This window comes from Pseudopodoces humilis, chromosome 6 (assembly GCF_049639895.1).
Source record: "Pseudopodoces humilis isolate 2021_Gansu_Grassland_sample_001 chromosome 6, ASM4963989v1, whole genome shotgun sequence".
Taxonomy (NCBI): Eukaryota; Metazoa; Chordata; class Aves; order Passeriformes; family Paridae; genus Pseudopodoces; species Pseudopodoces humilis.
This window is the reverse complement of record NC_142205.1, coordinates 70,493,429-70,518,908: the sequence shown is the minus strand read 5'-3', so window position 1 is coordinate 70,518,908 and position 25,480 is coordinate 70,493,429. Positions and strand designations below refer to the sequence as shown.

The following is a 25,480-nucleotide window of genomic DNA, read 5'->3' as shown; positions in this document are numbered from 1 at the left end:
GGATCGCTGTGCTCTTGCGGTGAAGTCACACTCTTGGAAGGCTGAATTCAGCAAGGGAAGCTTTTCTTCCTGTCCCAGGTGAGCCAGACATTTGACATCACCATAAACCCCGTGGATGACTCCTTACCCATCGTGCAAATCTTTGGGATGACAGTTCAGGAAGGGGTGAGAAAAACCATCACGGAGTTTGAGCTCAAAGCGACAGATGCTGACACAGAGGTAAGGCAGGACCACCCCCAGCCTCCTTGCTCCCCTCTTGTGCTGCACATCTGGGCTTGTGTTTAAAGACTTAACGCTGAGTTTATGCTCCGCATGGATGGAAATGGCACTTCCTCTTCTTCCTGGGTCTGGCCAGAGGCTGAGCTGTCTAACACTGGCTCTATCTCACTGCTGCTTCCCCTGCAGCAAGAGATCTGTCTGCCTGAGCCAAAATCCTGCCCCAAAGGTTTCTGCCCTGGCAGAAGTGGCAAGGGACACACTGCCCGGAATGGCTGCAGGACTGGGGACTGCTCTTGTGTTCGTGGAGCAGGCACAGGGGTGGGTGGGAGCTGTCTCAGACCAGCTGAAGCAGGAATTCGGTGGGATGTGCCTTGTTTTATAGGGAGACACCTACAAAACAAAATCCCTTGGGTGAGGGACAGGGACAGGGCGGGGCTCAGGGGGAACCAGGAATGTTCTGTGCTAACCCTTGGGTTGGGAACACCAACGCAGGGGAGCTGCCTGGCCAGAATCCCTGTCCAGGCCTCCTGAGCTGGAAGGGCAGTGTCCTGAGGTCGTGTCCCCAGCTTTGCCCCTCCATGTCCGGGCACAGGTGGAGTCCCTGACATTCAGGGTGGTGCAGCCGCCCCGGCACGGGCTGATCGAGTGCAGCGGCCGCGGGCAGCGTCCTCTGCAGGCCACCACCTTCACCATGGATGACATCTACCAGAAGCGCGTCAGCTACAGCCACCGCGGCGGCAGCGCGCTCAGGGACCGCTTCACCCTCACCGTCTCCGACGGCACCAGCCCCCTCTTCGTGGTGCAGGAGGGAGGGAAGAAGGTCAGGGAGGAGAAGGGATGGGAGGGGGCCTTGGGATCTCACAGGGAGCTGCCTCCTCTCGGGGCAGGGGGGACTGAGATGCTGACTGAATGTTCTCAGTCACGTCTTTGCTCCTTCCCCTCCCTGCAAACTCTGCCCTTGCTGCCAGCAGAGCCGAAGGGAGCCGAGCTGGTGACGTGGTGGCTGAGGCTCTGACTCGCACAGTAACCCCCCGTGTCTCTGAACTGTTGTCAGGTGGTGACGGCAGCACCGCAGCGCTTCCAGGTGGACATCCTCCCTGTGGATGATGGGACACCCAGGGTGGTCACCAACCTGGGCCTGCAGTGGCTGGAGTACACGGATGGCAAGGTAACACCTGCCTGGCCTCAGCTTGGGCTGCTTCTCAGGCTGCTCCAGGAGAAGAGGCTTCACAGGAGAGCATCCTCATCCTTCAGCACTTTGATTTTTGGGATGGAGAATACCCTCCCCAGGGTACATTTTTAGCTTTGCTGACGGTGGAGATGTCTTGATGATGTGCTGCAGAGATAGATGGCTTTCCAAGGATACGGTGCAGGAGTTTCTTGCTGTAACATGCCTTTGTTGTGCTGAAATCCAAACAAAACCCCACAAAACTCTCAGCTTGTTTTTGAGGAGCCAGCACTAACTGTAAAGAAACACTTTGGTTCTTCCCAGAAAAAAAATGAGTGGAAAACGCTGTAGTAAGAAATTGCATTAAGAAATGGCTATCTCAGCTCAAACTCCTCACTTCAGGAGAAGCACTCCTGCAGCCTCGAGCAGCACAATTTTCTCTCTTTCTCCTGCTGTCAAAAACGTTCTGCTTTTGAAGAGAAAGCAAAATGTGGTGGAACTGAATCAGATCCACATAAGGGCATTTGAAAAGTGCTCTCCTGGAGGCTATCCAGGCTTGTGTGAACTGTCTTGAGTGAGTCCTTCGATCTGAGGCTGTTTGCAGATGTTTTTTTGCCAAGCAGGGCCTCACCTGAGCGTCAGCACAGCTCGTGGAACAGAGCTTTCTAAGTGAAGCCCAAAGATTTGTCCTAGCTTTTAGCCCCAGCTAAATAAGGCTGGGCAGCTGCTTTGGAATTTTCTTTTCTTTGAGCCACATCTGTCTTTTTAATTAAACTAAATCTGGTTTAATTAAACCAGATGAGAGGCAAAATTTGAATCTTTGTTGTGTTGTCAAACACGTTGTGGGATATCTCAGTTCAAGGCTGCTCTGTGCTTTCACACCCCTAGATTTTCCCTTTGTCTGTTTTGACAGAGGGATGGTCGGGCTTTTTGTGTGAACAGTCAATCAGACTTGCACTGCTGGAGCTTCAGTTTTACTCCCTTGGTTTTGGCTTTAATCCAGGCCACCAATCTCATCACTAAGAAGGAATTACTGACGACAGATCCTGACACAGATGACAAACAGCTGATCTATGAGATAACAGCCGGTCCCAGAAATGGCCACGTGGAGAACAAGCTGAAGCCGGGCACAGCTGTGACCACCTTTACACAGGGTATGGAGCTGGGCTGTGTCCTGCCGCTTTTTTCCATCACTTGATTCAGTCTGTTAAAATCAGGAAAAAATAGGTGTGAGGGGAGAAGACAGGGGGCAGATCTCCAAAGTGTGTTGACAATAAGCATTGAACTTGGCTGTCAGTTGCAGAAATCCTGTCATTTCTTGGAGACACCAGCCTGTGTCCTGCAGCTTGTCCCAGGTTCTCCAGGCTTGTTAGAGCTGGAGCTGTGACTTGGGGCAGTGAAGAGGGGTTATAGATCTTGCAGGTGTTCATCACAGTCTGGCAGAGGTGTAGCTAGCTGTGCAGAGCCAGCACAATGTGGGGAGAGTTCACTCTTGCGGGGCTGAGGGAAGGGGAGGTGAGGGGGTAACTGCTCCCTGTGATCCTCGCTCCATGTGGCCGTGCAGACCCACACTGCTCATCTCCAAAGCTGCCTTGGGATTTCTGTTCCAACTCCTTGGACGTTCCCTCCCGGCAGAGGATGTGAACCAGGGCCTCATTCGGTACGTGGCGCACGAGGAGAAGGTCCAGGAGACCGCGGACAGCTTTCAGTTCCTAGTGAAGGACAGCAAACCCAACGTGGTCAGCGGCAACGTCTTCCACGTCCAGTGGTCCCTTCTCAGCTTTACTCACGGCAGGTAAGTGGCACGAGGAGCACTTGGCTGGGGGCTGGGCTCTTAGCTGAGCTCCCTGCAGCGTGGGAAGGCAATTCTGTCAGTGAGGAGAGGGGCCTAGAGCGTGGAGCAGCTGCCCCGTGCCCAAGTCCCCGGTTGTTATTGTTCCTCGGATCTCCCAGGCAGGCCGTGCTCACCCCCACACACCCGCACGGGGTTTGCTCCCCAGCCCGTTACCTGTGTGTGCTCGATCCCTTTCCAGCTACGAGGTCAGGGAGAGCGCCGGCTCCGTCAGCGTCGCCGTGAGGCGGGTGGGGAACCTCAACCAGTACAGCATTGTCCTGTGCCGCACCGAGCAGGGAACGGCCACCGCTGGAGCCACATCACGGCCTGGGGAGCAGGACTACGTGGAGTATGCGGGGCAGGTGGGTGGGCCCGACCACACCTGCCACAGAGCCTGGAGGAAAGTACAGACAAAAAGTGCTAAAAACACCGAGGAGGGTGTGTTTTATTCCTAAAGTCACGCGGGTTATTTGCTGTCAGAAGAGGGAATGCCTCAGAGCAGGGTGAGACGGGAAGGACGGGAAGCTCCAGAGCCCGGTCCAAGGACAGCAGCCAGATTTCTGCCTTCCAGGTGCAGTTTGAGGAGCGGGAGGACACCAAGGCCTGTACCGTCACCATCAACGACGACGACGTGTTCGAGGGCACGGAGATCTTTTCCGTGGAGCTCAGCATGCCGGCCTACGCCCTGCTGGGGAACGTCACCCGGGCCACCGTCACCATTGCGGACCCCGAGGACGAGCCCACACTGCAGTTCGACAGGAGCGCCTTCCACGTCAGCGAGAGCGCCGGCTTGCTCTCGGCTCCCGTGCAAAGGAAAGGTGGGTTGGGCTGGGCAAGACGTCCTGAGCCCCATGGGAGGGACATGTGGCAGAGGGGGAACCCTCGTGACAGAGAGCGAGCCCTTGGGCTGTGCCTGCTTGTGGTTTTGGGGTCTTCTCTGATGTTCTGTGGCACGACTGTGAAATGGCAAGCTACACACACTGTGTTTGTTCTTTAAACCTTTCCTGTCTCTGCTGTTAAAGCTTCTTGGGTTTGGATTTGTTTCAGCTCCCAGCAGGAGCAAACCCTTGTATTTGTTTGCTGCTTCTCTGTGATCTAGACAGTGTTTTATGTGGACCCTGTCACTGGGCTGTGTGTTAATAGGCAAGTGCCACCGGTTTCCTGAGTGTGGATTTAGGAGCATGCCTGGAAGTCATGTCTAAGCCAGCTGCCATGCAAGTTCAGGAGCAGAGACAGTGTTCTTTTTCATTCCTCACCCTCTTTTCCGAATGCTGCTTTATTATTTATGTGACCTGTGCCTCCAGCAAACAGATTAAAAGTATTTCCACAGAATTACGGAGTTTTCCTGTTGCTTCCTAGGGGATGCCAGCAGCACCGTGTCTGCCATCTGCTACACCATCCCCAAATCGGCCAAGGGCAGCGGCCTTCACATGCTGGAATCCGGCTCCGACTTCAAGTCCCGGGGGCTGTCGGATGAGAGCCGCCTCATTTTGGGGCCAGGTGTCACCCTGGTGACCTGTGATGTCACTCTGATCGACGACAGTGAATATGAAGAGGAAGAGGAGTTTGAGGTGGTGCTGGCCGATGCCTCGGACAACGCCCGCATCGGCAGCCGGGCTTCAGCCAACGTGGTCATCGCCGGTCCCAATGATGCCTCCACGGTGTTCCTGGGGAATGCCACCTTTACTGTCAGCGAGGCTGCAGGTGAGGAGCAGGGGGTCGTGTTGGGATGCTCACTGTAGAAGCTTTCACCACCAGGAGGTGCCAGAAGGAGCGATTCGGGGCACAGCAGAACTTCAGAGATGTGCAGATGGGCTCTGGTTCCCTGTGTGCCCAGGGGGAGCCTGGGAGCAGGAGCAGTGCTGCAGGGCAAGGCAGGGGTTTGTGGAACGTGGCTGCTCTCTCAGTTTGTGCTCTCTCAGTTTGTTCTCTCTCATGTGCACGTGCTGCTGCAGGACACATTGAGATCCCAGTGCTCCGGCAGGGACCCGACCTCTCCACACCCACGTCAGTGTGGTGTGCCACTCGGACGTCAGACCCGCCCTCGGCCAGCCCGGGAGTTGATTATGTCCCCAGCTCCAGGAAAATAGAGTTCAGGCCAGGCAAGACAGAAGAGGTGAGGAGCCACTTGGACTCCTGCTGGGTCTGCTTTGCCTGGTGACACTTGTCTTGTGTTTCTGTGCATATCTACCATTTGTTTTGAAAATCCTCTCTGGGCCACTTGAGAACTGTTAATGAGTCTGCTAAGCACAGAATCCCATCCCATCAGCACTCCAGCCAGGAGAGATTTGGTCATGCCACCTCTTCCAGGATAAAGATGGCTGCCCTGTTCTCTGAAATGATAAGCTGGATTCACGTAGAACGTTCTTTGCATTGATTAATGGATTCAGAAAACCCAATGACATAATGGCTTTACACTAGACTGCCAGATGTGAGTGCTGGGAGGGATGAAAGCTTTGTACGTCTAACAGCAGGAATTCCACTTTCCTCCCAGTTCTGCCCCCTGACAATCCTGGATGATGCTCAGTACCCAGTGATAGAAGGGCTGGAGACATTTGTTGTTTACCTCAGCTCCCCCTACGGAGCCGAGCTGGCAAAGCCGTTCCAGGCCGTTGTGGCCATTAACGACATTTTCCAAGACGGTAAGTTACCCCTGGCAGCTCTATCTGCTCCATTCCGGCCCCTTGGCTCCCTGAGGATCCTCAGCTCTGCTGGGCTCTGTTTCTGCCCCTCTGCAGTGCCCAGCATGCAGTTCACCAAGGACACCTACACGGCCAAGGAGAAGGAAGGGACCCTGCACATCCCCATCTTCCGCACGGGGGACCTGAGCTACGAGTCCTCCGTCAGGTGCTACACATGGAGCCAGACGGCGCAGGTCACGGAGGACTTCGCGGAGAGGAGGGATGCAGAGGAGTCTCGCATCACCTTCTTCAAAGGGGAGAAGGTGAGCTGGACCTGCCTCGTGGGGGAGCGAAGAACCGGTGCTGGAAGAGAGGTTCACGTCTCCTCCTCGGCTCTCTGTCGTCAGAGGGAGCTGGCAGAGTTGTCCAGGCTGGTTTCAGGTGACACAGATTCTTGTCCTAGCAGCGTGAGCCACTCTGAAGGGGCTGTGCGTTTCATGATGAAACTGGTTACATTATGAAATGTAAATCTGATGCATCAGGAGGACTCAGGGTTGTTCTACAGAGAGCTGTGGGATTGTGGAAAGAGATGTCTTTGCTGATGTGTCTCCTCATGTAACAGGCTGTGCTTTGTCCACACTGAAGTAGCAGCCCTAAAAATAGAAGGGTTTTTTCCAGGATGGACAGCAACCCTGGATAGCAAGGCACAGCCTGGCCTTTACAGGGCTTTATCAGATGTATCAGTGTGCGCTGCTTTCTCCTCTTCGCTTGGCTGTAGGTGAAGAACTGCAGCGTCCACATCAGTGACGACTCTGCCTTCGAACCAGAAGAGCAGTTCCAGGTCTGTCTGGGTAGCCCCCTTGGAAACCATTGGAGCGGAGCTCAGGTTGGGAAGATGGACGTGGCAACCGTAACTATCACCAATGAGGAAGATGGTGAGTGAGGCTGCTCTGCAAGGATGTCCTGCTGCTTCCCAGGGAGTCGGCACAGTCCCAGGGCTGCAGTGAATGCCTTTGGTGCCGTGGTCACAGCCCTGTGCTGGGCTGAAGGGAGGGCTTGGCTAAGAGAGCTCAGACCCACCACCTCTCCTGTTTCCATTGCTGGAAGTTGCTGTGCTTCCCCTGGGAGATGTTCCTCTCCCTCCACAGCATCACAGCCTGGAGAGATCTGTGGGGGGAGAAGAGGGATGCCAGGGATGGGAGAATCATTTGCCATCCTCTGTAACCCAACGCCCTCGTTAAGTTCTGCCCTAAGTCACACCCAAGCCTTTTTGGCCCCTGCTTTGAGGAGCCCCTCGCTCCGAAGGCGTGTAGACGAGTCTGAAAGGAGCTGAGGTGAGCCAGTCAGGGGTGCAAACCCGGAGCTTTTCCCCTCCCTGCTGTGCCTGCAGCCCCCACCATCGAGTTCGAAGAGGCCGCGTACCAGGTGCGGGAGCCGCTGGGCCCGGAGGGAGTGGCTGTGCTGAACATCCCGGTGATCCGCAGGGGCGACCAGAACAGAACCTCCAAGGTGCGCTGCAGCACCCGCGACGGCTCGGCACAGGCCGGCGTGGATTACTACCCCAAGAGTCGGATGCTCAAGTTCAGCCCAGGTGAAGGGGCCTGGCGGGGAGGGTCAGAGATGGGGACGTGACCAGGGACGTTTTGTGCGCACCAGGGACGTCCAGGAGGTTTGGGAAAAGCCACTGGAAAAGCATGAAGTTTGCTGTAATGTTGTTACTCAAAATTAGCTGATGTGTTTAAAGGAAGGCTGATCAGAGCAGGGGAGGAAGCGCTGGCACTTGGCAGAGTCAAGTCCTGAAGGAACATAGGGCTGTGAACACCTCAGACCACCTTGCTGGACCAAGAAGCCCTCACCAAATGGCTCTGCACACTGGTCTGAGGAAGAGGAGGGATGGGAATGTGCTTTGCATCCCAGATTTTTCCTCCAGACAGCTACTACAAGACAGTCATTATTAATCCTCTGATGGCATCTGCTAGTAAATCTATCACCAGATCGATTGGATCAGTTGTCATAGCTGGAGTTTTATGTTTATAGTGGGCTCCTCTGGGTAAATTATTACCAGCAATGAGTGGAAATAAAATTTATAATGCATATTTTACCTAATGGTCTAATGCTCAGACCATAATGCTGCTGGTCACAGCCAGGAGCAGGGTCTGGATGAGAACTTCAGAGCAGTCTCTGATGATGAATCCACTTCTCTCTGTTTTTCTTGTACTCGCTCCCTCAGGCGTGGCCCACATCATGTTTAAGGTGGAGATCATGTCCAACGAAGACCGGGAGTGGCACGAGTCCTTTTCTCTGGTGCTGGGCCCAGATGATCCTGTGGAAGCAGTTCTAGGAGACACCAGCACTGCCACAGTGACTATTTTGGATCAGGAGGCAGCGGGGAGCCTGATTCTCCCAGCACCTCCCGTGGTGAGTGGATGTGAGTTGGTGCCCTTCAAGCACAGAGTGGAAACCACAGTGGGATTTGGGAAATAGAAGGTGGGGCTGCCGTGGCAATGTGGGAGGCGAGGATGGCTTTTTCCACCCTTTCCCTCGGCTCCAGCTGAGTGCTGCCCTCTGGTTTCCCACAGGTGGTCACCCTGGCTGACTACGACCGCGTGGAAGAAGTGACCAAGGAGGGTGCTAAGAAATCCCCCTCCCCGGGCTACCCCCTTGTCTGTGTCACTCCCTGTGACCCTCACTTCCCCAAGTACGCCCTGATGAAGGAGCGCTGCGGCGAGGCCGGGATCAACCAGTCTTCCATACAGTTCAGCTGGGAAGTGGCCGCCCCCACGGACGGGAACGGAGCCCGCTCGCCTTTCGAGACCATCACGGACAACACGCCCTTCACCAGCGTCAACCACAGGGTACGCGGGCGGGGAGGCACCGGCACGGCGGGGCCACAGAGATTCTGGCCTAAAAATCTCCTTGGATTTGGGACTAGCTGGGAGCCCTGGGTGCTTGGGGTTAGAAAATGGAGCGCTGGTTTTCCTTAAGCCCGCTGCTTTCCCCCTCCTCGTTGCCTCAGGTGCTGGACAGCATCTACTTCAGCCGGCGGTTCCACGTGCGCTGCGTGGCCAAGGCTGTGGACAAGGCTGGCCACGTGGGGACCCCCCTGAGGAGCAACGTGGTGACCATAGGCACAGACAGTGCCATCTGTCACACGCCAGTGGTGGCGGGGACGGCCCGAGGCTTCCAGGCACAGTCCTTCATTGCCACGCTCCGGTACCTGGATGTGAAGCACAAGGAGCATCCCAACAGGTACGAGCCTGGAGAAGGGGGAGTGCAGCCCTTCAGCAGCCCCTCCCCGAGCTCACAGGGCTGCCTGGGCTCACAAGCACGACGTGTGTGTGAAGCCACATCACTCCTGGAGCGTGGGGTTTGTGCTGTGCCACTCTTCTCACACCCTGCTCGGCCGAGGGGGTGCCCTTCCCCTCAGGAGCTGGGAGTGGGTGGGACAGCCTAAGGAGCAGGTGTGTAGCTGGGGAAATACAGCTCAAACTCCACATCAGGCTCACCTGCCGGGGCTGTGCTGCTGTGGGGATCCTGTGCCTGCCAGGCTGTGCTCCTGTTCTGCTGTCTCATGTGCTGCTTGTTCCAGGATCCACATCTCGGTGCAGATCCCCCACCAGGATGGGATGCTGCCCCTCATCTCCACGCTGCCACTGCACAACCTGCATTTCCTTCTCTCCGAGTCCATCTACAGGCACCAGCACGTCTGCTCCAACCTGGTCACTGTCAGAGACCTCAGGGGCATCTCAGGTAACCTTCAACGCCAGCCTTTGCTTCCTGAACGTGGAAGCCTGGAAAGAATCACAGAGAAGGGTGGCTTTGTCTTCCTCTGGGCTCTCTTGACGTGATGTAAATGGCAATAAATCTTCCCACTCTGACAGCAGTGACCGGAGTTGCCCCGTTGGCGATGGGATTCCAGGCGTGGGAATGTTTGAGCTTGTAGCTTGTGGGTTCATGTTGTGCTGGTGATTTTCTGCTTTTCACATCTGTCTTGTGATATCCACTTGGGCAGAGAGGGATCTGCAGGGCTGGATGGCTGTGTCTGGGTCACTGAGGTCTCCCATGAGGCAACAAAAGCAATTCACTGCTGAAGGAAATGTCAGAGCTGAAAAGAACAGGCAGATTGGTGTCTCTGATACTGCAGGCAGTGAAATCCATGGTACATCTAGGCGGGCAGCGAGTTGTGCTTCACTCTGATAATTCCATACTCAACCTGTTCCTCATTTCTTAAAGGTTCACTTCAGCCTTGAATCAGCAGGTCCCTAGGTTCGATTTTTTAGCATGCCATTCCTGTAAGATTTTCCCCTGTGAAGACCCGAGTATGTCCTCCGAGTTTGACCTCCAGGATAATGAAGGGAGAGGAGCTCCCGTTGATTCAAGAGTGAAGCAAGGCCTCCGTTCTTGGCCTCGGGCTGTTTCAGATGGGGAGGGATCAGTGTCCTGACTTCTCTCCCACAGAGGCAGGGTTCCTGGACGAGGTGACCCAGGACAGCTTCGTGCTGGGCCCGGGCTACGACCGCCCCTACCAGCTGGACCCTGCGGTGAGGGAGCCCAAGAGCATCCAGCTGTACCAGCACCTCAACCTCAAGAGCTGCATCTGGACCTTCGACGCTTATTACGACATGACCGAGTTAATTGATGTCTGTGGGGGCTCTGTCACCGCTGACTTCCAGGTGAGAGGCCCATCCAGAGCTCTCCAGGTATCCCAGATCTGTCTCAGTTCTCAGGCACAGCTCTGCCTTGTGTGGAGCTGCTGCTCTGCCCTGCACAGGTGGAGCGTGGCTTTTCCCCCCCTCTCACCTGGAAGAAAACAGTGCTGTGTGCATTTATTTCATTTATTTTCCATTTCATTAATTTTCCATTTATTTTATTCTCTAAATCTTCAGAGTGCCAGGAAAATACTGGGTTTTTTTAATGTAGGGCCATACTGGAAATACAAAACATTCTCAGCTGGGCTCTCTTTTATAATTTTGACTGTGTTCTCGGCCAATAGAAATGAGCAGAGGACAGAGCAGAGGCGGCTCAGTCCATGCTCCACAATATGGGATATTTCAGCTCATTTCCTAATTAAGAGACCAAAAGCCAAAAATGTTCCTCTAGAAACGAGTGGCTTTCCCTATTTGGGGTGTCTCACTGCCCTCTCCTGGCTGCGTTATCCATCTGCAGCCCGCTCCATCTCCCCCAAGCTCTCCCATTAAATTCCCAGCCCACATTCCTTGGACCAGCAACATCTCTCTTAATTCCTGCCAGCCTGGAACTTGTTCATGAAGTTTCCTTTTATAGCTCCAATTGTTTGCACAAACCCAGAGGAGCCGCTTGGCTGGAGAAACTGCCCAGTGGAGCATGTGGAACCTGGCCCCAGCCAGGCTGGAACATCTCCCCGAATTCTCCAGGGCCTGCAAAGTACAGCTGCACTCTGCAGATAATAAATGGAGAGCTCTGGGAAGCCTGAGCAAGCAGAATTGCTCATTTTTAATTCACAGCCTTGGAAATCAGGGGGGTTTTGAGGTGAAATTGTGCCCAGAGTTCCTTTGTCCCGTGGTCCCAGGGAGCCTTAGCATCGCCCCTGGATTACAACGCAGGTTTGTCTGAGGTACCTGCGCGTAAAGAACGTCCAGAGTCACCTCTGACTTCACTGGAAGGTGCGTAACCCCCTTTTTGGGGTTTTATTGCCAGGTAAGGGACTCTGCCCAGTCCTTCCTGACAGTCCACGTCCCTCTCTACGTGTCCTACATCTATGTGACGGCACCGAGGGGCTGGGCTTCCCTGGAGCACCACACCGAGATGGAGTTCTCCTTCTTCTACGACACCGTTCTGTGGAGGACAGGTGAGCCTGAGGCACTCCAGGGGCTATGGAAGAAGTGGTTCCTTCATGTTTTCCCCTTAGCTCCTGCACTGCCCCCAGAGTCCTGAGGGAGCGGGGAACTCGGAATATTGCCTTCCTCTGTGCTTGCGGGAGGCTTAGGCAGCCGATGGCTGACGGAGGGAGCGTGCAGCTGGCTCACTGGAGGGCGATCCCAGCTGAACCCTGCCTTGTGGAGGTGTCCCAAACGCTTCTGGGGCTGGCAGAGCCCAGCAGAGGAGAGCGAGGGTGCTGTGTGGGCTCCCAGTGGCGCTGTCCTTGCAGGGATCCAGACGGACAGCGTGCTCTCGGCCCGCCTGCAGATAATCCGCATCTATATCCGCGAGGACGGACGGCTGGTCATCGAGTTCAAGACGCAGGCCAAGTTCAGAGGTGAGGGCAGTGATCCTGGCAGGGACACAGAGCAGGGTCACACAGAGCTCTGCTCTGACGGCACAGGCAGCGGAACGAGTCCCCGTCCCCGCCGGGAGCCCCTCTGCCCCTGCGAGGTGGGGCCTCTCCGCGCTCTGCCTCCCGTCACCTCCTTGTCCTCCCCCAGGGCTGTTTGTCATGGAGCACCACAGCCTGCCAGATGTCAGGTCCTCTTTGATAACTCCAGAGCACCTGGGAGGCATCGAATTTGACCTGCAGCTGCTGTGGAGTGCTCAGACTTTTGATTCTCCCTACCAGCTCTGGAGAGCAACCAGCTCCTACAACAGGTGAGGGCTGGGGGTGCAGTCCCCTCCAGCAGCTTCCCCCACAGCACCACGTTCTCCCTGGCACCCCTCCAGCAGCCACGCCAGCAATAGCACGGAATGCTCAGGAGCTTGGTCAGAGCTGGAGCACCGTTGTACTGAGAGAAAAATCAGCTCAGCCTCTTGGAAAGGAATTTTTCCAGCAGTGCAGCCTGTGGATAGACTGATCCCAGAGTCACACTTGTCCCTCGGGGACTGCTGGATGACATTGCTGGGGCAAGGGAGAGGGTGAAGAGCTTTGAGCTCTGCTTGGTGACTGCAGGGTCTCCTGTCTGTTCCCAGGAAGGATTACTCTGGAGAATACACCATCTTCCTGATCCCCTGCACGGTGCAGCCCACGCAGCCGTGGGCAGAGCCTGGAGCCAAGCCCCTGCCCTGCACAGCTCACGCTCCCGAGCGGTAAGAGGGCAGGAGGGCAGGCTCGGCCCCTTTGGGGTGCACACCTGTCCAAACCTCATCTCCCCTTTGTTTCCTTCCTTGTCCCAATTGCAGGTTTTTGATCCCGATCGCCTTCCAGCAGACAAACCGCCCAGTTCCGGTTGTTTACTCCCTGAACACAGAGTTTCAGCTCTGTAACAACGAGAAAGTTTTTCTAATGGACCCCACCAAATCAGAAATGTCTCTGGCAGAAATGGATTACAAGGGGGCTTTTTCCAAGGGTAGGATTTACCTCTCCTCTTCTGCCTGTGCCCAGCATTTCTGCTTTCACAGCTTCCATTCCCTGGAGAGGAAAGGGCAGAACCCACATGTAGTTTTGCCTCTTCTACAGCAACAATTGACATCTTACAGCCCTGTGAAAGAACGGCGTGCTCTGGCACCGCGTTTTGTCACTCCCACACACCGAGCCCTTCCCAAACAACCCAAACCCTTCTGAACACGGACACTTGGCTCTAGCAGCGTTTTCCTGCTTGGGAAATTTCACCTGCCCCTCTTTGTCCTGACCTCCCCAGGGCAGATCCTGTACGGGCGCGTGCTCTGGCACCCGGAACAGAACCTCAATGCCGCTTACAAGCTGCAGCTGGAGAAGGTCTACCTGTGCACAGGCAGGGATGGCTACGTGCCCTTCTTTGACCCCACGGGCACTGTCTACAACGAGGGGCCCCAGTACGGCTGCATCCAGCCCAACAAGTACCTGAAGCACCGATTCCTCCTCCTGGTGAGTGCTCTGCTCCTGCTTCTTCCCGTTTGGGATTTGCTCTGGCAACCAGCAGGTGGTGGCTGCAAAGGGATGAGGAAGGGAGCCCGTGGGGGATGTTTTGTGCTGCTGCTGCTGCCAGCTGTGAACACCAGATCGGTTTTTGCCCACCCTTTGAGTGTGTTCCTGAATCGGTGCCCACGTGTAAGATGGGGCATTCGGACTAGATCCCTGACACAGGTGTTTGGTGGGGCTCTGGCTTTCCAGCCTCCCTTGGGAAAGCAGACAGCATCCCTCACGACACTTCTCTGACTTTCCAGGACCGAAACCAGCCAGAAGTGACGGATAAGTACTTCCACGATGTGCCTTTTGACGCCCACTTCGCTTCTGAGCTGTCCAAGTTCCACTCAGTGAGCAGCATGCCCGGAGTTGATGGATTTACTCTCAAGGTGGATGCTCTCTACAAGGTATGTAGTACCCAGTGCTTTTGGTAGCCCAAAATGGACTTCTCTGTCCAGGACCTCCCAAACACTTGGTGAATTGTAGACTCTGGGCCTTCACAATTCACCTCTGATACAAGAAATGAAGATTAGGATGTTAGTCCTGTAATTTCATTTTTTGTTTTTCCTGAGGCACTCATGAGAAAGCTCTTTAAAAACACATTATTCATGTTCCTGAACGAATTAATGCCATTGCAAAGGCTGGACACCTCACTGGGTGGTCAGTGCTACTGCAGGTGCTTATTAAAACCCACTGAGCTGACTTGGCCAGACACAGGACACAAAACACAGCAGCCCTTAACAGAACCACTTGCTGTGACAGCCACCGTTAACATCCCCTCCCTCCGTGCCTTCCCTCGGGTACAGGTGGAAGCTGGGCACCAGTGGTACCTCCAAGTGATCTACGTGATCGGCCCGGAGGGCACGGCCGGGCCCCGTGTCCAGCGCTCCCTGGGGCGGCGCTGGCAGCGCGGCCGCCGGGACCTGCCCGGGGGGGCCGGGAGGCCGGTGCTGGATGACCCCCTCATCTACGACAACGAGGGCGACCAGCTGAAGAACGGCACCAACATGAAGTCGCTGCTCTTGGAGAGGGAAGAAGCTGCCGTCGCAGCCTCCTTGTCCCAAGCGGGCGCTTCCCTGGGCAGCGCCTTCGCCGCCCTCACCCTGCTGCTGCTGGTGCTGTCCGGAATTTGCCTCCTCGCCAGGAAGTGCCGGCGGCTGCGGAGGAAGCGGGAGGCGGCCAGGGCCGCTCCCGAGGAGCTCCCCTTAAACACCAAGGTGGAGCTGCCCCGGGGCGCCCCGACGGCGGCGGGCAGCCGCTGCTGCACCGTCAGGAACCTTCATCCACCGAGGGACAGCGGCGGCCTCTGCCAGGGCCAGGGCAGGAGAGTGAAGCAGGTGAACTTGGAAGTCAAAGTCCACAGCAATTTGCACGACGGCACGGAAGTTTAATGGAGCACATGCATTGGGAAAAGCTTTTTATAAACTGTAAAATAAAGATAATCCAAAACTGAAAAGCCACACGGGTATTTTTTTAGTCTGGTGAGGAGGGGCAGTTGTCAATTCCACCTGCTCCCGTCTTAGCGACTGCACCGCTGCCCTCCCTCCGTGCTGCTCCAGCTCTCCCGGGCTTAACTGGGCAGGGTGGCGAAGGCATCTGCCACCCCTGGCATGTGGGACCGCTGAGCCAGCCGAGGAGCAGCCGGGTTCCTCTTCGTCCTCCAGAAGAGAGTAAAGCTAAAATAACCCGCTGTGATCGGGGTGTCCCTTCTTGCGCCGCCCCGCCGATCCCCCTCATTCCCCTGGGGCGCGGCGGGCCGGAGCCCCACGGAGCTGCTGCGCCGGGGAAGGGAAGGAGAGAGACGCGGGCGCCCAGCTCGGCTCGGGCCCCGCCGCGGCCTCGGGGGCGGCGGAGCGGGGGGACCGGGCCGGGAGCGCTCCGGGGCTGCGGGACCGGCCCTGCCCAGGCGGGGGCGCCGCGTCCGCACCGGGACCCGCAGCGCTCCCGCAGCCGGCACCGCCCTCCCGCGGCCATCCCGGGCCCGGTACCGATCCCGATCCCGGGCCCGACCCGCCCCACGGGGGAGAGGCGGCACCGCCCGGGACCCCAGGGCGGACACCGGCAGGACCCGAACCCCCCCATCCCAGCTCCGGCTGTGGGCTCCGTCACCCGCTTTCGGTCAGCCCCGTCCCGGCATCGCGGCAGGAGGGGGAGTCGAGTCCCGGCGAGGGAGTGCCCAGTCCCCAGCCTTGTCTCAACCCCAGTCCGGCCATGCTCCGCCCCCCCCGAGACCCCCCAGCCGGGGCCGGCCGGGGGAGAGGCGGCACCGCTCCGCCGGCGGACACCGGCGGGACCCTGCCCCGCTGCAGACCCCGTCCCGAGCCGCGGCCCCGCCGCAGCGCGCAGGGCTCGGAGCGGAGCCCGCCGGGAGCAGCCCCCGGGCCGGGGCTCGCCCGGCGCCGAGCGAGAGTCCCGGGCCAGCGGCACGGGGGGCGGGGCCGCATGAGGAGCGGGGCCGCGGGACACCGCCGGACCGCGCCGGGGAACTGCGGGGGGTCGCGGGCGGCGCCGCCTCTCCCCCATCGGGCGGATCGAGGCGGCATCGGGCCCGGGATCGGTCTCGGGCCCGGCATCGGTCTCGGGCCCGGCATCGGTCTCGGGCCCGGGGTCGGTACCGGGTCCGGGATCGGGACCGGGCCTGGGATGGCGGCAGCAGTTCCCGCTGCTGACGCGGCGCCCCCGCGCGGCCCCAGGACAGCGGCACGAGGGGGGCGGGGCCAGGGAGGGGCGGGGCCGGCGCAGGTGCGGGGGGCGGGGGCACGGGGCGCGTGCGCAGCCCGGGACAGCAGAGCGCGTGCGCGGCGCGGGGCCGCCTCAGGTGTGCGGGGCGGGGCCGGCACAGGTGCGAGGGGCTCCAGAGCGGCTGCGCGGGGCGGGACCGAGGGCACTTAAACCCCGGAAGGGCGGCGGCCGCCATTTTCTCCCCAGTGCCGGGAGGAGCCGGCTGCGGCCGCTCCGGTGAGGCGCTTCTCGCTCCTCTCTGCTTTTATCTCTCCTCTCTGCTTTTATCTCTCCTTTCTGCTTTTATGTCTCCTCTCTGCTTTTATTTCTCCTCTCCGCTTCTCTCTCTTCTCTGCTTCTCTCTCTCCTCTCTGCTTTTCTCTTTTCTTTTTCTGCTTCTCTCTCTTCTCTGCTCTCTCTCCTTTCTGCTTTTATCTCTCCTCTCTGCTTTTCTCTTCTCTCTGCTTTTCTCCTCTGTTTCTCTCTCCCGTCTCCTTCTCTCCCCTCTCTGCTGTTCTCCCCCCTCTCCCCTCACCCCCCCCCCCCCTCCTGCCCCCCCTGCCCCCGCCTCTGTTCCTCCTCTGTCTCTTCCTGCCGCTCCCTCCTCACCCGACCCAACCTGGCTCTGCCCTCCGTTCCCCTTCTGTCCCCGCTCCCTTCCCCTGCTCCTTCTTTCTCCCCTCCGCCGTCCCTGCCCCAGCCGCCCCGGCCTCTCCCTGTCTGCCGTACGGCCCCGTTTATCCGTGTCCCCCTTCTCCCCTCCTTGTCGGCGCTATGGCCCCTCTGTCTCTGCCGCCCCTTCCTTCTCTGTCCCTTGTCCCTTTCTCTCTTCCCCCGCAGCCGCGGGGCTCGGGGCGCCGGATAATAAAGCCCCGAGGGCCGGAGCCGGCGCTCCCGGCGGGAATCCCTGCACGGGGCCGGAGCCCGCGGTGCGGGTCCCCCCACGCACAACACGGCCCCACACTGCCGGGTGTCCCCACATCACACTGGGGGCTCCCGGGGGGGCCGGGGCTGGGAGGGGGGCTTAGGGTGGGCCCCCTCCTCCGGAGGGGTCTGGGGTGGGTTAGCGAGGGTTGGGGGGCTGGGGGGGTTCGGGAAGGGCCCCCTCGTTAGGAGGGGTCCGGGGTGGGGGTGGGTTAGGGAGGGCCCCCTCCGGAGGAGGGGTCCCGGGGACGGGCGGGGGGCGGTGCCCCCTCCGGATGGGGGGGGCCGGGGTGGGGGGGGCTGGGGGCTTCCTCCCCCCTAAGCCCCTCTCACCCCGGGCCCTCCCCTCCGGGCGGGGCCCGGCCCGGCCCCTCCCCAGGACCCCTCCTCCGGACAGGGGCCCTCGGGGGGCGGGGTGGGTGGGGGGAATAGGAGGGGGAGCGCTGTCGTTTGACACAAATGTGCGATTACCGTGCAGAGTGACGAGACCCCGCCTGCTGCCCCCCACCCACCCCGCCCCCCCCCACTATTTACTTCTATCTAATCCCTAAAATATTCCTTCTGTCCCTTACAGATTACTTCAGGTAATTCCCCCAAATGGTCTTTGTTCCTTACAGATGATCTCAAATTTTAAAGCCAAAACTTCACCTTACCAGTACACTACTGATTACTTCAGTTTGCCTCAACATTTTCTTTCTTTACAGACTCAGAACCCGAGATTTTTCCTACCTGTTACTATTCACTACCTCATTTTACCTCACAATGCTCCTTCTCTCCCCACACAACCTCAAGTTTTAATCCCAAATTTTTCCATGCCCATCTGCTAATGACCACCTCATTTTTACCTCGGGATTTTCAGTCTCTCCTCTATGAGTTAACTCACATTTGAACTCTTAAACATTCATTTTTTCCCTATAGATTACTTCTACTTTCCCACCAAGACCCCTCACCAATTACCTCTACCTGTGTACCACTCCAGATTACCTCAGTGTTTTCCCCTGAAATTTTCCCTACCTGTCCAGTACTTTTTAACTCCATATTTACCTCAAAATGTTGTTTTCTCTCCTCTACACATTACCTCAATTTGACCCCTAAAATTTTCTGTGCCTGTCCACTACTGATTCCATCTGTTTACCTCAAAATGTTCATTCTCTACCCTGGAGCTTATCTCAGTTTTTAGCCACAAGTATTTCCCTCATGTGTGCTACTGATTACCTAACTTTTAACTCCAAATTTTCATTTACTCTGCTAGAGGTTATCACAAATCTCACCAAGGTTTTCCCTACCTGCCTCCACTTTTGATTTACCTCAGTTTTACCTCAAAATAATTATTCTCTACCCTAGAAATTATTTCAAGTTTGACCCTCCAGTATATCACTACCTTTGTGCTCCTTATTACCTCCATTTACCTTGAGATGCTCATTCTCTCCCCTAGAGATTGCCCCAGGTTTTATCCTCAAAATATTCCCTCTGTCCACTTCTGATGAGCTAATTTCCCCCTCAAAATCTCCACTCTCTGTCAATATAGAGTACCTCAAGTTTACTCCCAAATGATTCCCTCTGTGACACTGCTGATTACATTGTCTTTCCCTCTAAATATTCATTCTCTCCCCCAGAAAGCACCTCAAGCTTATCCCCCATAAATTTCCCTTCCTTACTCATTGCCTCAATTTTTACAATAAATCGATCACTCTCTACCCTCAAGATTATCCCATGTTTTACCTCCCAGATTTTCTTTCCTGTACACTATTGATTTCCTCTTTTTCACCCCAAAATGAGCATTCTCTCCCCACAGCTATTCCCTCAAAATGCCACTCATTCCCCTCCACATCCCCTCACACTTTCCTACACAAACACATGTTGGGTCCCCTCTAAATTACAGCAGGTTCTCAGCCAAAATAATGTCACCTCTGTCCCCTCTAAGTTATGCCAGGTTTTCCCAGCTCAGAGCTGCAAAGAATTCAGGCAGGTGAAATGACATCAGGGAATAGCTGTAAACAGATTTTACCTAGGCTTTAACCTCCCAAGTTTTCATTGTACCTTACTTCAGAGCAAACCCAAAAACTCCCCTACCTGGACACTGCCGATTACCTGGACTGACCTCAAAATGTTCATGCTTTCCCTTAGGTGTTACCTCAGATTTTACTGACAATCATTTTCCTCAAAAAGGCCATCTGGCTCTTCTCTACCTGAGATCTCCTCCAGCTTCCTCCCAAAAACATTCCTTACCTTTTACTGACTTCCTCAATTTACCTATAAATGTACATTTGCTCTGCTAACAATTATCCCAGATTTTACCCCCAAAACTTTCCTTGCCTTTCACACTTACAGGTAAACGCTGACCTTACCTGGATCAGTCTTAAATTTGGCCCTGACTGATCTTTGGCATGGTCCCTGCCCAGAGCTGAGGGAAATTTGACCTAAAAGCAATAAATAACCTTTGCTGAGAGCTGTCCACACCCCTGTCCTTCAGGCTGTGCAAGATTTTGTAGTGAGGAGACCCAAATTTGAATTCTAAATCTCAATTTCTGTCAGCTTTCTCTGGAAAGATACTTGACAGGAAGTCATACAGCAGAATTAAAAGGCTACACAAGGAAAAACAAAAGATCTTCCATGACTAAGGAGAAGTTCCTTTTTTTTCTCATCTCTCTGGGACTGTAGGACTGAATCTTTGCAACCAAAAGACAGCACAGTTGTTATTAATACTTAAACCTTTCAAATATTGCAATTTCTCAGAGAACTCTTCTGTCTTTAAGCTACTCCCACATGCCTGGAATGGTTTTGGGAATGGCAAGACAACATCCCACTTATGTTTGGAAAAATATAAGATAACATAATGTAATTTCACTTCTTTCTCTGACCCATAAGCAAAGTGTGTAGAACAACACAGACTATTCAGCTGGGGGGAAAAAAAGCAAAACCAAAAAAAAGCCCTAAACAAATAAAACCACCCCACATTTCAAGGTGAAGACATGTTGTTTCCTTAACAGGAGCTCACAAAACTAATTTAAATCAAAAAGGAAATCACAAACCAGAAAAAGAGCCAGAAGAAATGCTCTCCATTGATACCCTCTGTGGTTGATAATTCCAAAGAAAATTCCCCATGGATCAAAAGTAATTGCTAGTATTTTTTCCCCTGTAAAAATTACTGCCATGAGTTTCTCAGAGACTCTGTCCTCTGAGGGAAACACAGCCTGATGAGACACAGCTCTGGCACCACACACCCTCCTGTTTCTGGTGTCCTTGGAATCCACAAGTCAATACAATCCCTTGGACCGTGCATCCCTGAACATGAGGATAAATAGAGTTTTAACCAGATCCCACTAAACAGTAGAGCTGTGCTTACATTTCCTGGAGAGTTAACCCCAACAGACAGGAGAAGGGAAATGTGTCCCCCTGACTTACCCCACGGCATGTGCAGGACCAGGTGTGCTCCAGTGCAGGCTGTCAGGGCAGGAGGCTTTTGGGTTTGGCTGCTCAAACCCAGACAAAACCACAGGTTTAGGCGTGGCTGGGTCGAATTAAATGGTTTTTCCTGTCCTGAAAGAGAGAAGAAAAGGAAAATTCAGTTAGCTGTGCAAGTCACAAGCTCCTGGCTTTCACATATTTGTTCTCATTGCTTATTATAGAGCTTTTAATTTAAAAAAGGAGAGGTGACAGCCATATTGAATATATAAGTGCCCTCCTCCAGGATTTTTATTCAAACCTCTTTCAGACATGAAAAGGATGCTATTTGTTCTTATTGTATTATTTGCATGATTTTAACAGACCCATCATGGTCCCAGACCCCGCTTGTGAGCTATCCTTTGGCACTGGACTTTAGACAGGAGATATCCAGGATTACTTCTGCCCTTTGTTCACAGAGCTCAGCACCATCCTCTCCTGAGAGCAGCAGAAAACTGCTCCAGAACAAGAGGCCATTTGGTCACAGCCCTCCTTCTTCCATAGGGATGTGGCTGCAGCTCACCAGAGGCAAGAAAACTGCCTTTCAACTCCATACAAAAACTACCTGAAAAGAGCAGGACATCAGGAGCAGCAGGAATTCCTTCATGTTTCTTGCTCACAGGTATTTTCATGGTTATTTGCTTCACAGGGGCTTTCCCACCAAGCTCACTTGAATCTTGTTTTATCTTGAAAAATAACTTTGAAAGCTGAGTTTGTTGAGAACTGGTTCATCTTTGGGTTATTCCTAATCTGGAGTTTTTAGTGCTACACTTGCCATGATTCTTAAGGCACAAGGAACTTTCCAGATTGACCCAAATCTTCACATCCAACTTCCTCTGTTCATTGCACGTTATAGCAGTTCACTGCCCCCTCAGAACAAGCAATGGATCTTCTTGAGTGCCAGGACCTCCTGTGCAGCACAGGGCATGGAAAGGGTCACAGAGCTCTTTCTGAAGCCACAACATCCCCGGACTGGATTTCCAGTGAAGTATTTTGCTCCCTGCACAACTAAGAAGACCCTGTCAGTGCTTTGTTACTGTTATCCAAAGCCTCAAACCCCATAACCTGCCAGGGAGGGATGTCTGTGCTGCAGGAACATCATTCCAAACCTGTTGCTGCAAACCCTCAGCTTCTCACACCAGCCCATACGGGACCAGAACCGTCACAGCAGGCAGAAATGCTCCTTTAGGGAGCACCACAAGCCATCTAGGAGGTCCCACTGGAATTCCATCTACTCTACAAGCTGTGAGAAGCAGTGAACCAAGCCGTGTCCTTACAGGGGAATCAGGAGCTCCTGTTCAGCCAGCAGCAGCCCCAATAACAGCACTGAACCAAAACCTCACCAAAAATGCATTAAAGCAAATGCCAACACCTTGACAAGCACTTCAGTTCTCAATTTATAAAATAAAGCCAAAAGAGTTTTTCAGACACTTGAGGAAAAGCCAATCCCACTTTTTTAAACAAATTTCTGGGAGTTGTTTCCAGGCTCCTGATGTTCTTTTCTCAGCTCACAAGTAGCTGCCAGCGTTACAGCTGGTTCTACACAGAGGCAAGTGGCTGCTGCAACTCATCATGCAACTCAGCAGTTCCTTGAACCCACAGTGCACTCTGGGCACGTTCAAGTTCCAATTTCGTGCCTAGAGATGTGGCACTGATGTGGCAACGCCCAAAGTCAAATCCCAGTTCCCTGGTTCTTGTTGAAACTCCATTGTCTGTTTTATCCAGTCTTCTGCTGTTCATTTCTTGGCTCGTTTGAAGTGTTCATAGCCCCAGGGTGCCACGCTGTGCTCTCACCAGCCCCGAGTCCATCCAGCACTGACACAGCTGCTGGGAGCTAAAACTCCCCCTGATACCTCTCTTTCCCTGCCTGGAAAACAACCCCTTCCAGATCCTGCACCCCCTCCTCTTACTTCCTTGAAAACAAGAGCTGCATCCTCCTGGATCCCTCAGCTGGATGCTCCTGGCAAATGCTGAGCCTCACTGAAGGATGCTGGACTAAAGCACGAATTAAAGTGAAGGGAGTCACTGACCCATCTGTCAAACTCCTCCAACCACTGCAACTGGAAATTAACTCCCAGAACTTTCCTCTGATCCTGATTTGCATCTCCTCTGTCCTATGAGACTCAGGGAGTGAGGAACACCCTGACATACACAGACTGGTAAATGACACAAGTGAAGTGGCTCATTTGGGCTGTCCCCAGCTACCATGAACACTCTGGATTTAAGGTTATATCTTGCCATTACAAATTTTAATTTGCCTGTTATTACCTCTCTGCTTAATAAATAAGTCATTGTCTGAACAGACTTGATCTGCCATCCTTAGAACTTGTGAGCCAGAGTGATTCCTTACATTATAAGTGTTGACAAAAATCTGAGGCTAAGGCAGGGCTTGCCTAAAGCTGCCACTCATCCCATGACAACCTGGAGCCTGAGGATGCTCTGGGGATTGCAATTCACAGCCTCAGGCAGCCCTGCATGGGAAAGCCAAGTGGGTTTTCCTCTTCCCAGGGAGGAAAAGACAAGGCAGGAGGGGCTGTCCTAGCTGACCTGTCCCTTGTGGGCATCCCTGAACAGGATAATCCGTCATGTCTCTCTCCGTTACTGTAAAACACTGCAGACCCTGTGCTCCTGGGATTTAAAAGCTCCGTTTGTGTCAGCGAAAAGCGAGGGAGTGCAGAGAGCAGAGGGGAAAAAGCCCCTCAACTATATCATTTGTCCTCCTCTGGGGGTCACAAGTGGGGAATGATCCCTAATTTAGACTCATATTGGGAGCTTCAAAGAAAGTAATTCTCAAGGTGGCACTGAATACATCAAATTCCTGACACTCCTGCCCCAGAACCACGGCCCATCAGGTTTCTGTGGGAACCTGAAATATCTGTGTCATTCAGAAGCTGCACACCCCTAAAGCTTTCCTGTGGGACCGCAAAACTTCCCACATGTGTTCAGTACACCAATTTGTACTTCCAGTGCTTTCCAAGAGAGTTTAAACGAGAATGAGCTGACTTGGTGACAGCACAGCATCAGATCAGGGGCGTCAGGGCACTCACTAGACAATGTCCAGGGCTCCAGCTTTTCAGTACAGAATCCACTGCCCCTGAACCTAATGTAAACCACCTGGCAACAATTAACATTAACCCAGTGCATCACCTATGTGTCATCTCACTAAGTATAGCTGCATAGTCAGTGGCAGGCACCTGACTGAAATAAATACATATATAATACATTACATTATGCTGTTTTCTGAGAGGTTTATGTTCTCCTGGCATTGCTTCAACATGCCTGAACCCAGGTTCTGCTCCCTTTTGTGCCCTCAGTCCTAAAGAACAGCTTGGATATCATCAGTGATGCAGCTCTAGATAATGAGATTACTGCTGCAAACAGAGAGAAACCAATGGTTGGGGGAATTATTGCAGAAAAAAACCCTGTGCACTTCCCAGTCCCTGCCCAACACACCCCAGTTCTCTACTGGGAGCGTAAGTCCAGTTCTTATTGCAGAAACTCAAAGATTTCATATAGATGTGTTTTAGAGAAAAGCTTTGCAAGGCAATTGCCTCTCCCAGCACCAACAGCAACCCTCTGCACTCCACCAGCCCCACGGGAAAAGCCACCTAAGGCTTAAAAGGCACAAAATTAGCAAAATGCATTAATTCAACATTAAAAATATCAGTAAACAACGGATTTAGAAAACATTCGCCTCATAATGTGCACGGAAAGAGGCTGTGGGATGCCAAGGCAAGCTCAGAGATCAAGAGATCCTCATCCTTGCCATGGCTTTACCCGGGGTCACTGAGTACCCGCCCCACCAGCATCTCCCACACTGAAACATCACTCCAATTTCCACACATCATAAATAGATGACTGCAAATTAACTGTATTAACTGCTAATAAACTATAATTTTACCTCACTGATGCAGGAAGCAGCAGCCCCAAACCAGGCAATTCAGATCTCCGGCCTCAGGTAACGGATCTTATATACCCTTGGCCGGCTCGTGATTGGTGGGTGCCGTGAGGCGATCGCAGCGCTGATTGGGCAGAGGGGGGCGAGCCTCGCTCCCGCCCCCGCCCGCAGGGGCGCGCGGAGGGCTCGGGGCGGGGCGCGCGAGCCTCTCCCGTCCCCGAACGCCGGGATCGTGTGAGGGGAGCGGGAACTCCGTGCCCCAAATCCCACTAAAACTTCTCTTTTCCCGTCTTTCAGGTCAGAGCCAAGCGCTCGTTTGGTGTTTCCCTAACTGGAGATGGAGGGAGACAAGGTGTTTGCCTGTGGGAGAAACGTTCCTCGTGGCCATAAAATCGGAATTGTTCGCTGCGTCAAATGAAAGTTTTGAGGTAAAAATGAGTCAACAAGTAGTGGACAGACAGGGAAAAATTTTGGAGGAAATCTGAGGCAGTCTATAGTGCAGACAACGAACATTGTGAGGTAAACGGAGGTGATCAATAGTGCACATGTAGGTAAAGCTTTGGGGATAAAATTTAGGTAAGGTGTAGGAAAGAGAATGATCATTTGGAGATAAACTGAGGCAGGCAGGAGGGAACAGTAGGCAATGTCATAATGTACTGGATTTGGGAGTTTCCCACTGTCAAAGGCCTGAAGTTATAGGCTGTAGTGTGTGGAGTAAATGGCTTATAGCTACAAAATCCACTTATGACCTGCCAGCAGAGAATTTGGTCTGTCAGTATTTTCCAGCTCATTGAATTCCACATTGTGAATCTTCTTGGAAGCGCCCACAGGATGCTCCACTACTTGTAGTCCAGTTTCA

At 54.2% G+C, this 25,480-nt stretch overlaps 1 protein-coding gene across 4 annotated transcripts in view; it reads left to right on the top strand.

The window, feature by feature from the left end:
* Positions 1-15,084, top strand: part of LOC102109088 (extracellular matrix organizing protein FRAS1) — a 105,606-nt gene extending 90,522 nt beyond the window's left edge. For 3 of the 4 annotated variants that reach the window (XM_088057106.1, XM_088057104.1, XM_088057108.1), the window contains 26 exons: positions 79-219; positions 812-1,039; positions 1,274-1,387; positions 2,391-2,541; positions 3,023-3,182; positions 3,421-3,583; positions 3,793-4,039; positions 4,581-4,925; positions 5,177-5,337; positions 5,716-5,863; positions 5,960-6,165; positions 6,621-6,777; positions 7,233-7,433; positions 8,073-8,260; positions 8,422-8,697; positions 8,859-9,091; positions 9,432-9,592; positions 10,301-10,515; positions 11,519-11,669; positions 11,970-12,077; positions 12,244-12,403; positions 12,722-12,838; positions 12,932-13,098; positions 13,390-13,595; positions 13,895-14,041; positions 14,441-15,084. In XM_088057106.1, coding sequence (XP_087913232.1) covers positions 79-219; positions 812-1,039; positions 1,274-1,387; positions 2,391-2,541; positions 3,023-3,182; positions 3,421-3,583; positions 3,793-4,039; positions 4,581-4,925; positions 5,177-5,337; positions 5,716-5,863; positions 5,960-6,165; positions 6,621-6,777; positions 7,233-7,433; positions 8,073-8,260; positions 8,422-8,697; positions 8,859-9,091; positions 9,432-9,592; positions 10,301-10,515; positions 11,519-11,669; positions 11,970-12,077; positions 12,244-12,403; positions 12,722-12,838; positions 12,932-13,098; positions 13,390-13,595; positions 13,895-14,041; positions 14,441-15,025 — 5,136 coding nt within the window. In that variant the 3' untranslated portion in view covers positions 15,026-15,084. The remainder of the gene's footprint in view (positions 1-78; positions 220-811; positions 1,040-1,273; positions 1,388-2,390; positions 2,542-3,022; positions 3,183-3,420; positions 3,584-3,792; positions 4,040-4,580; positions 4,926-5,176; positions 5,338-5,715; positions 5,864-5,959; positions 6,166-6,620; positions 6,778-7,232; positions 7,434-8,072; positions 8,261-8,421; positions 8,698-8,858; positions 9,092-9,431; positions 9,593-10,300; positions 10,516-11,518; positions 11,670-11,969; positions 12,078-12,243; positions 12,404-12,721; positions 12,839-12,931; positions 13,099-13,389; positions 13,596-13,894; positions 14,042-14,440) is intronic. The other variant, XM_088057107.1, reaches the window with a different exon arrangement.
* The last annotated feature ends 10,396 nt before the right edge of the window (positions 15,085-25,480 follow it).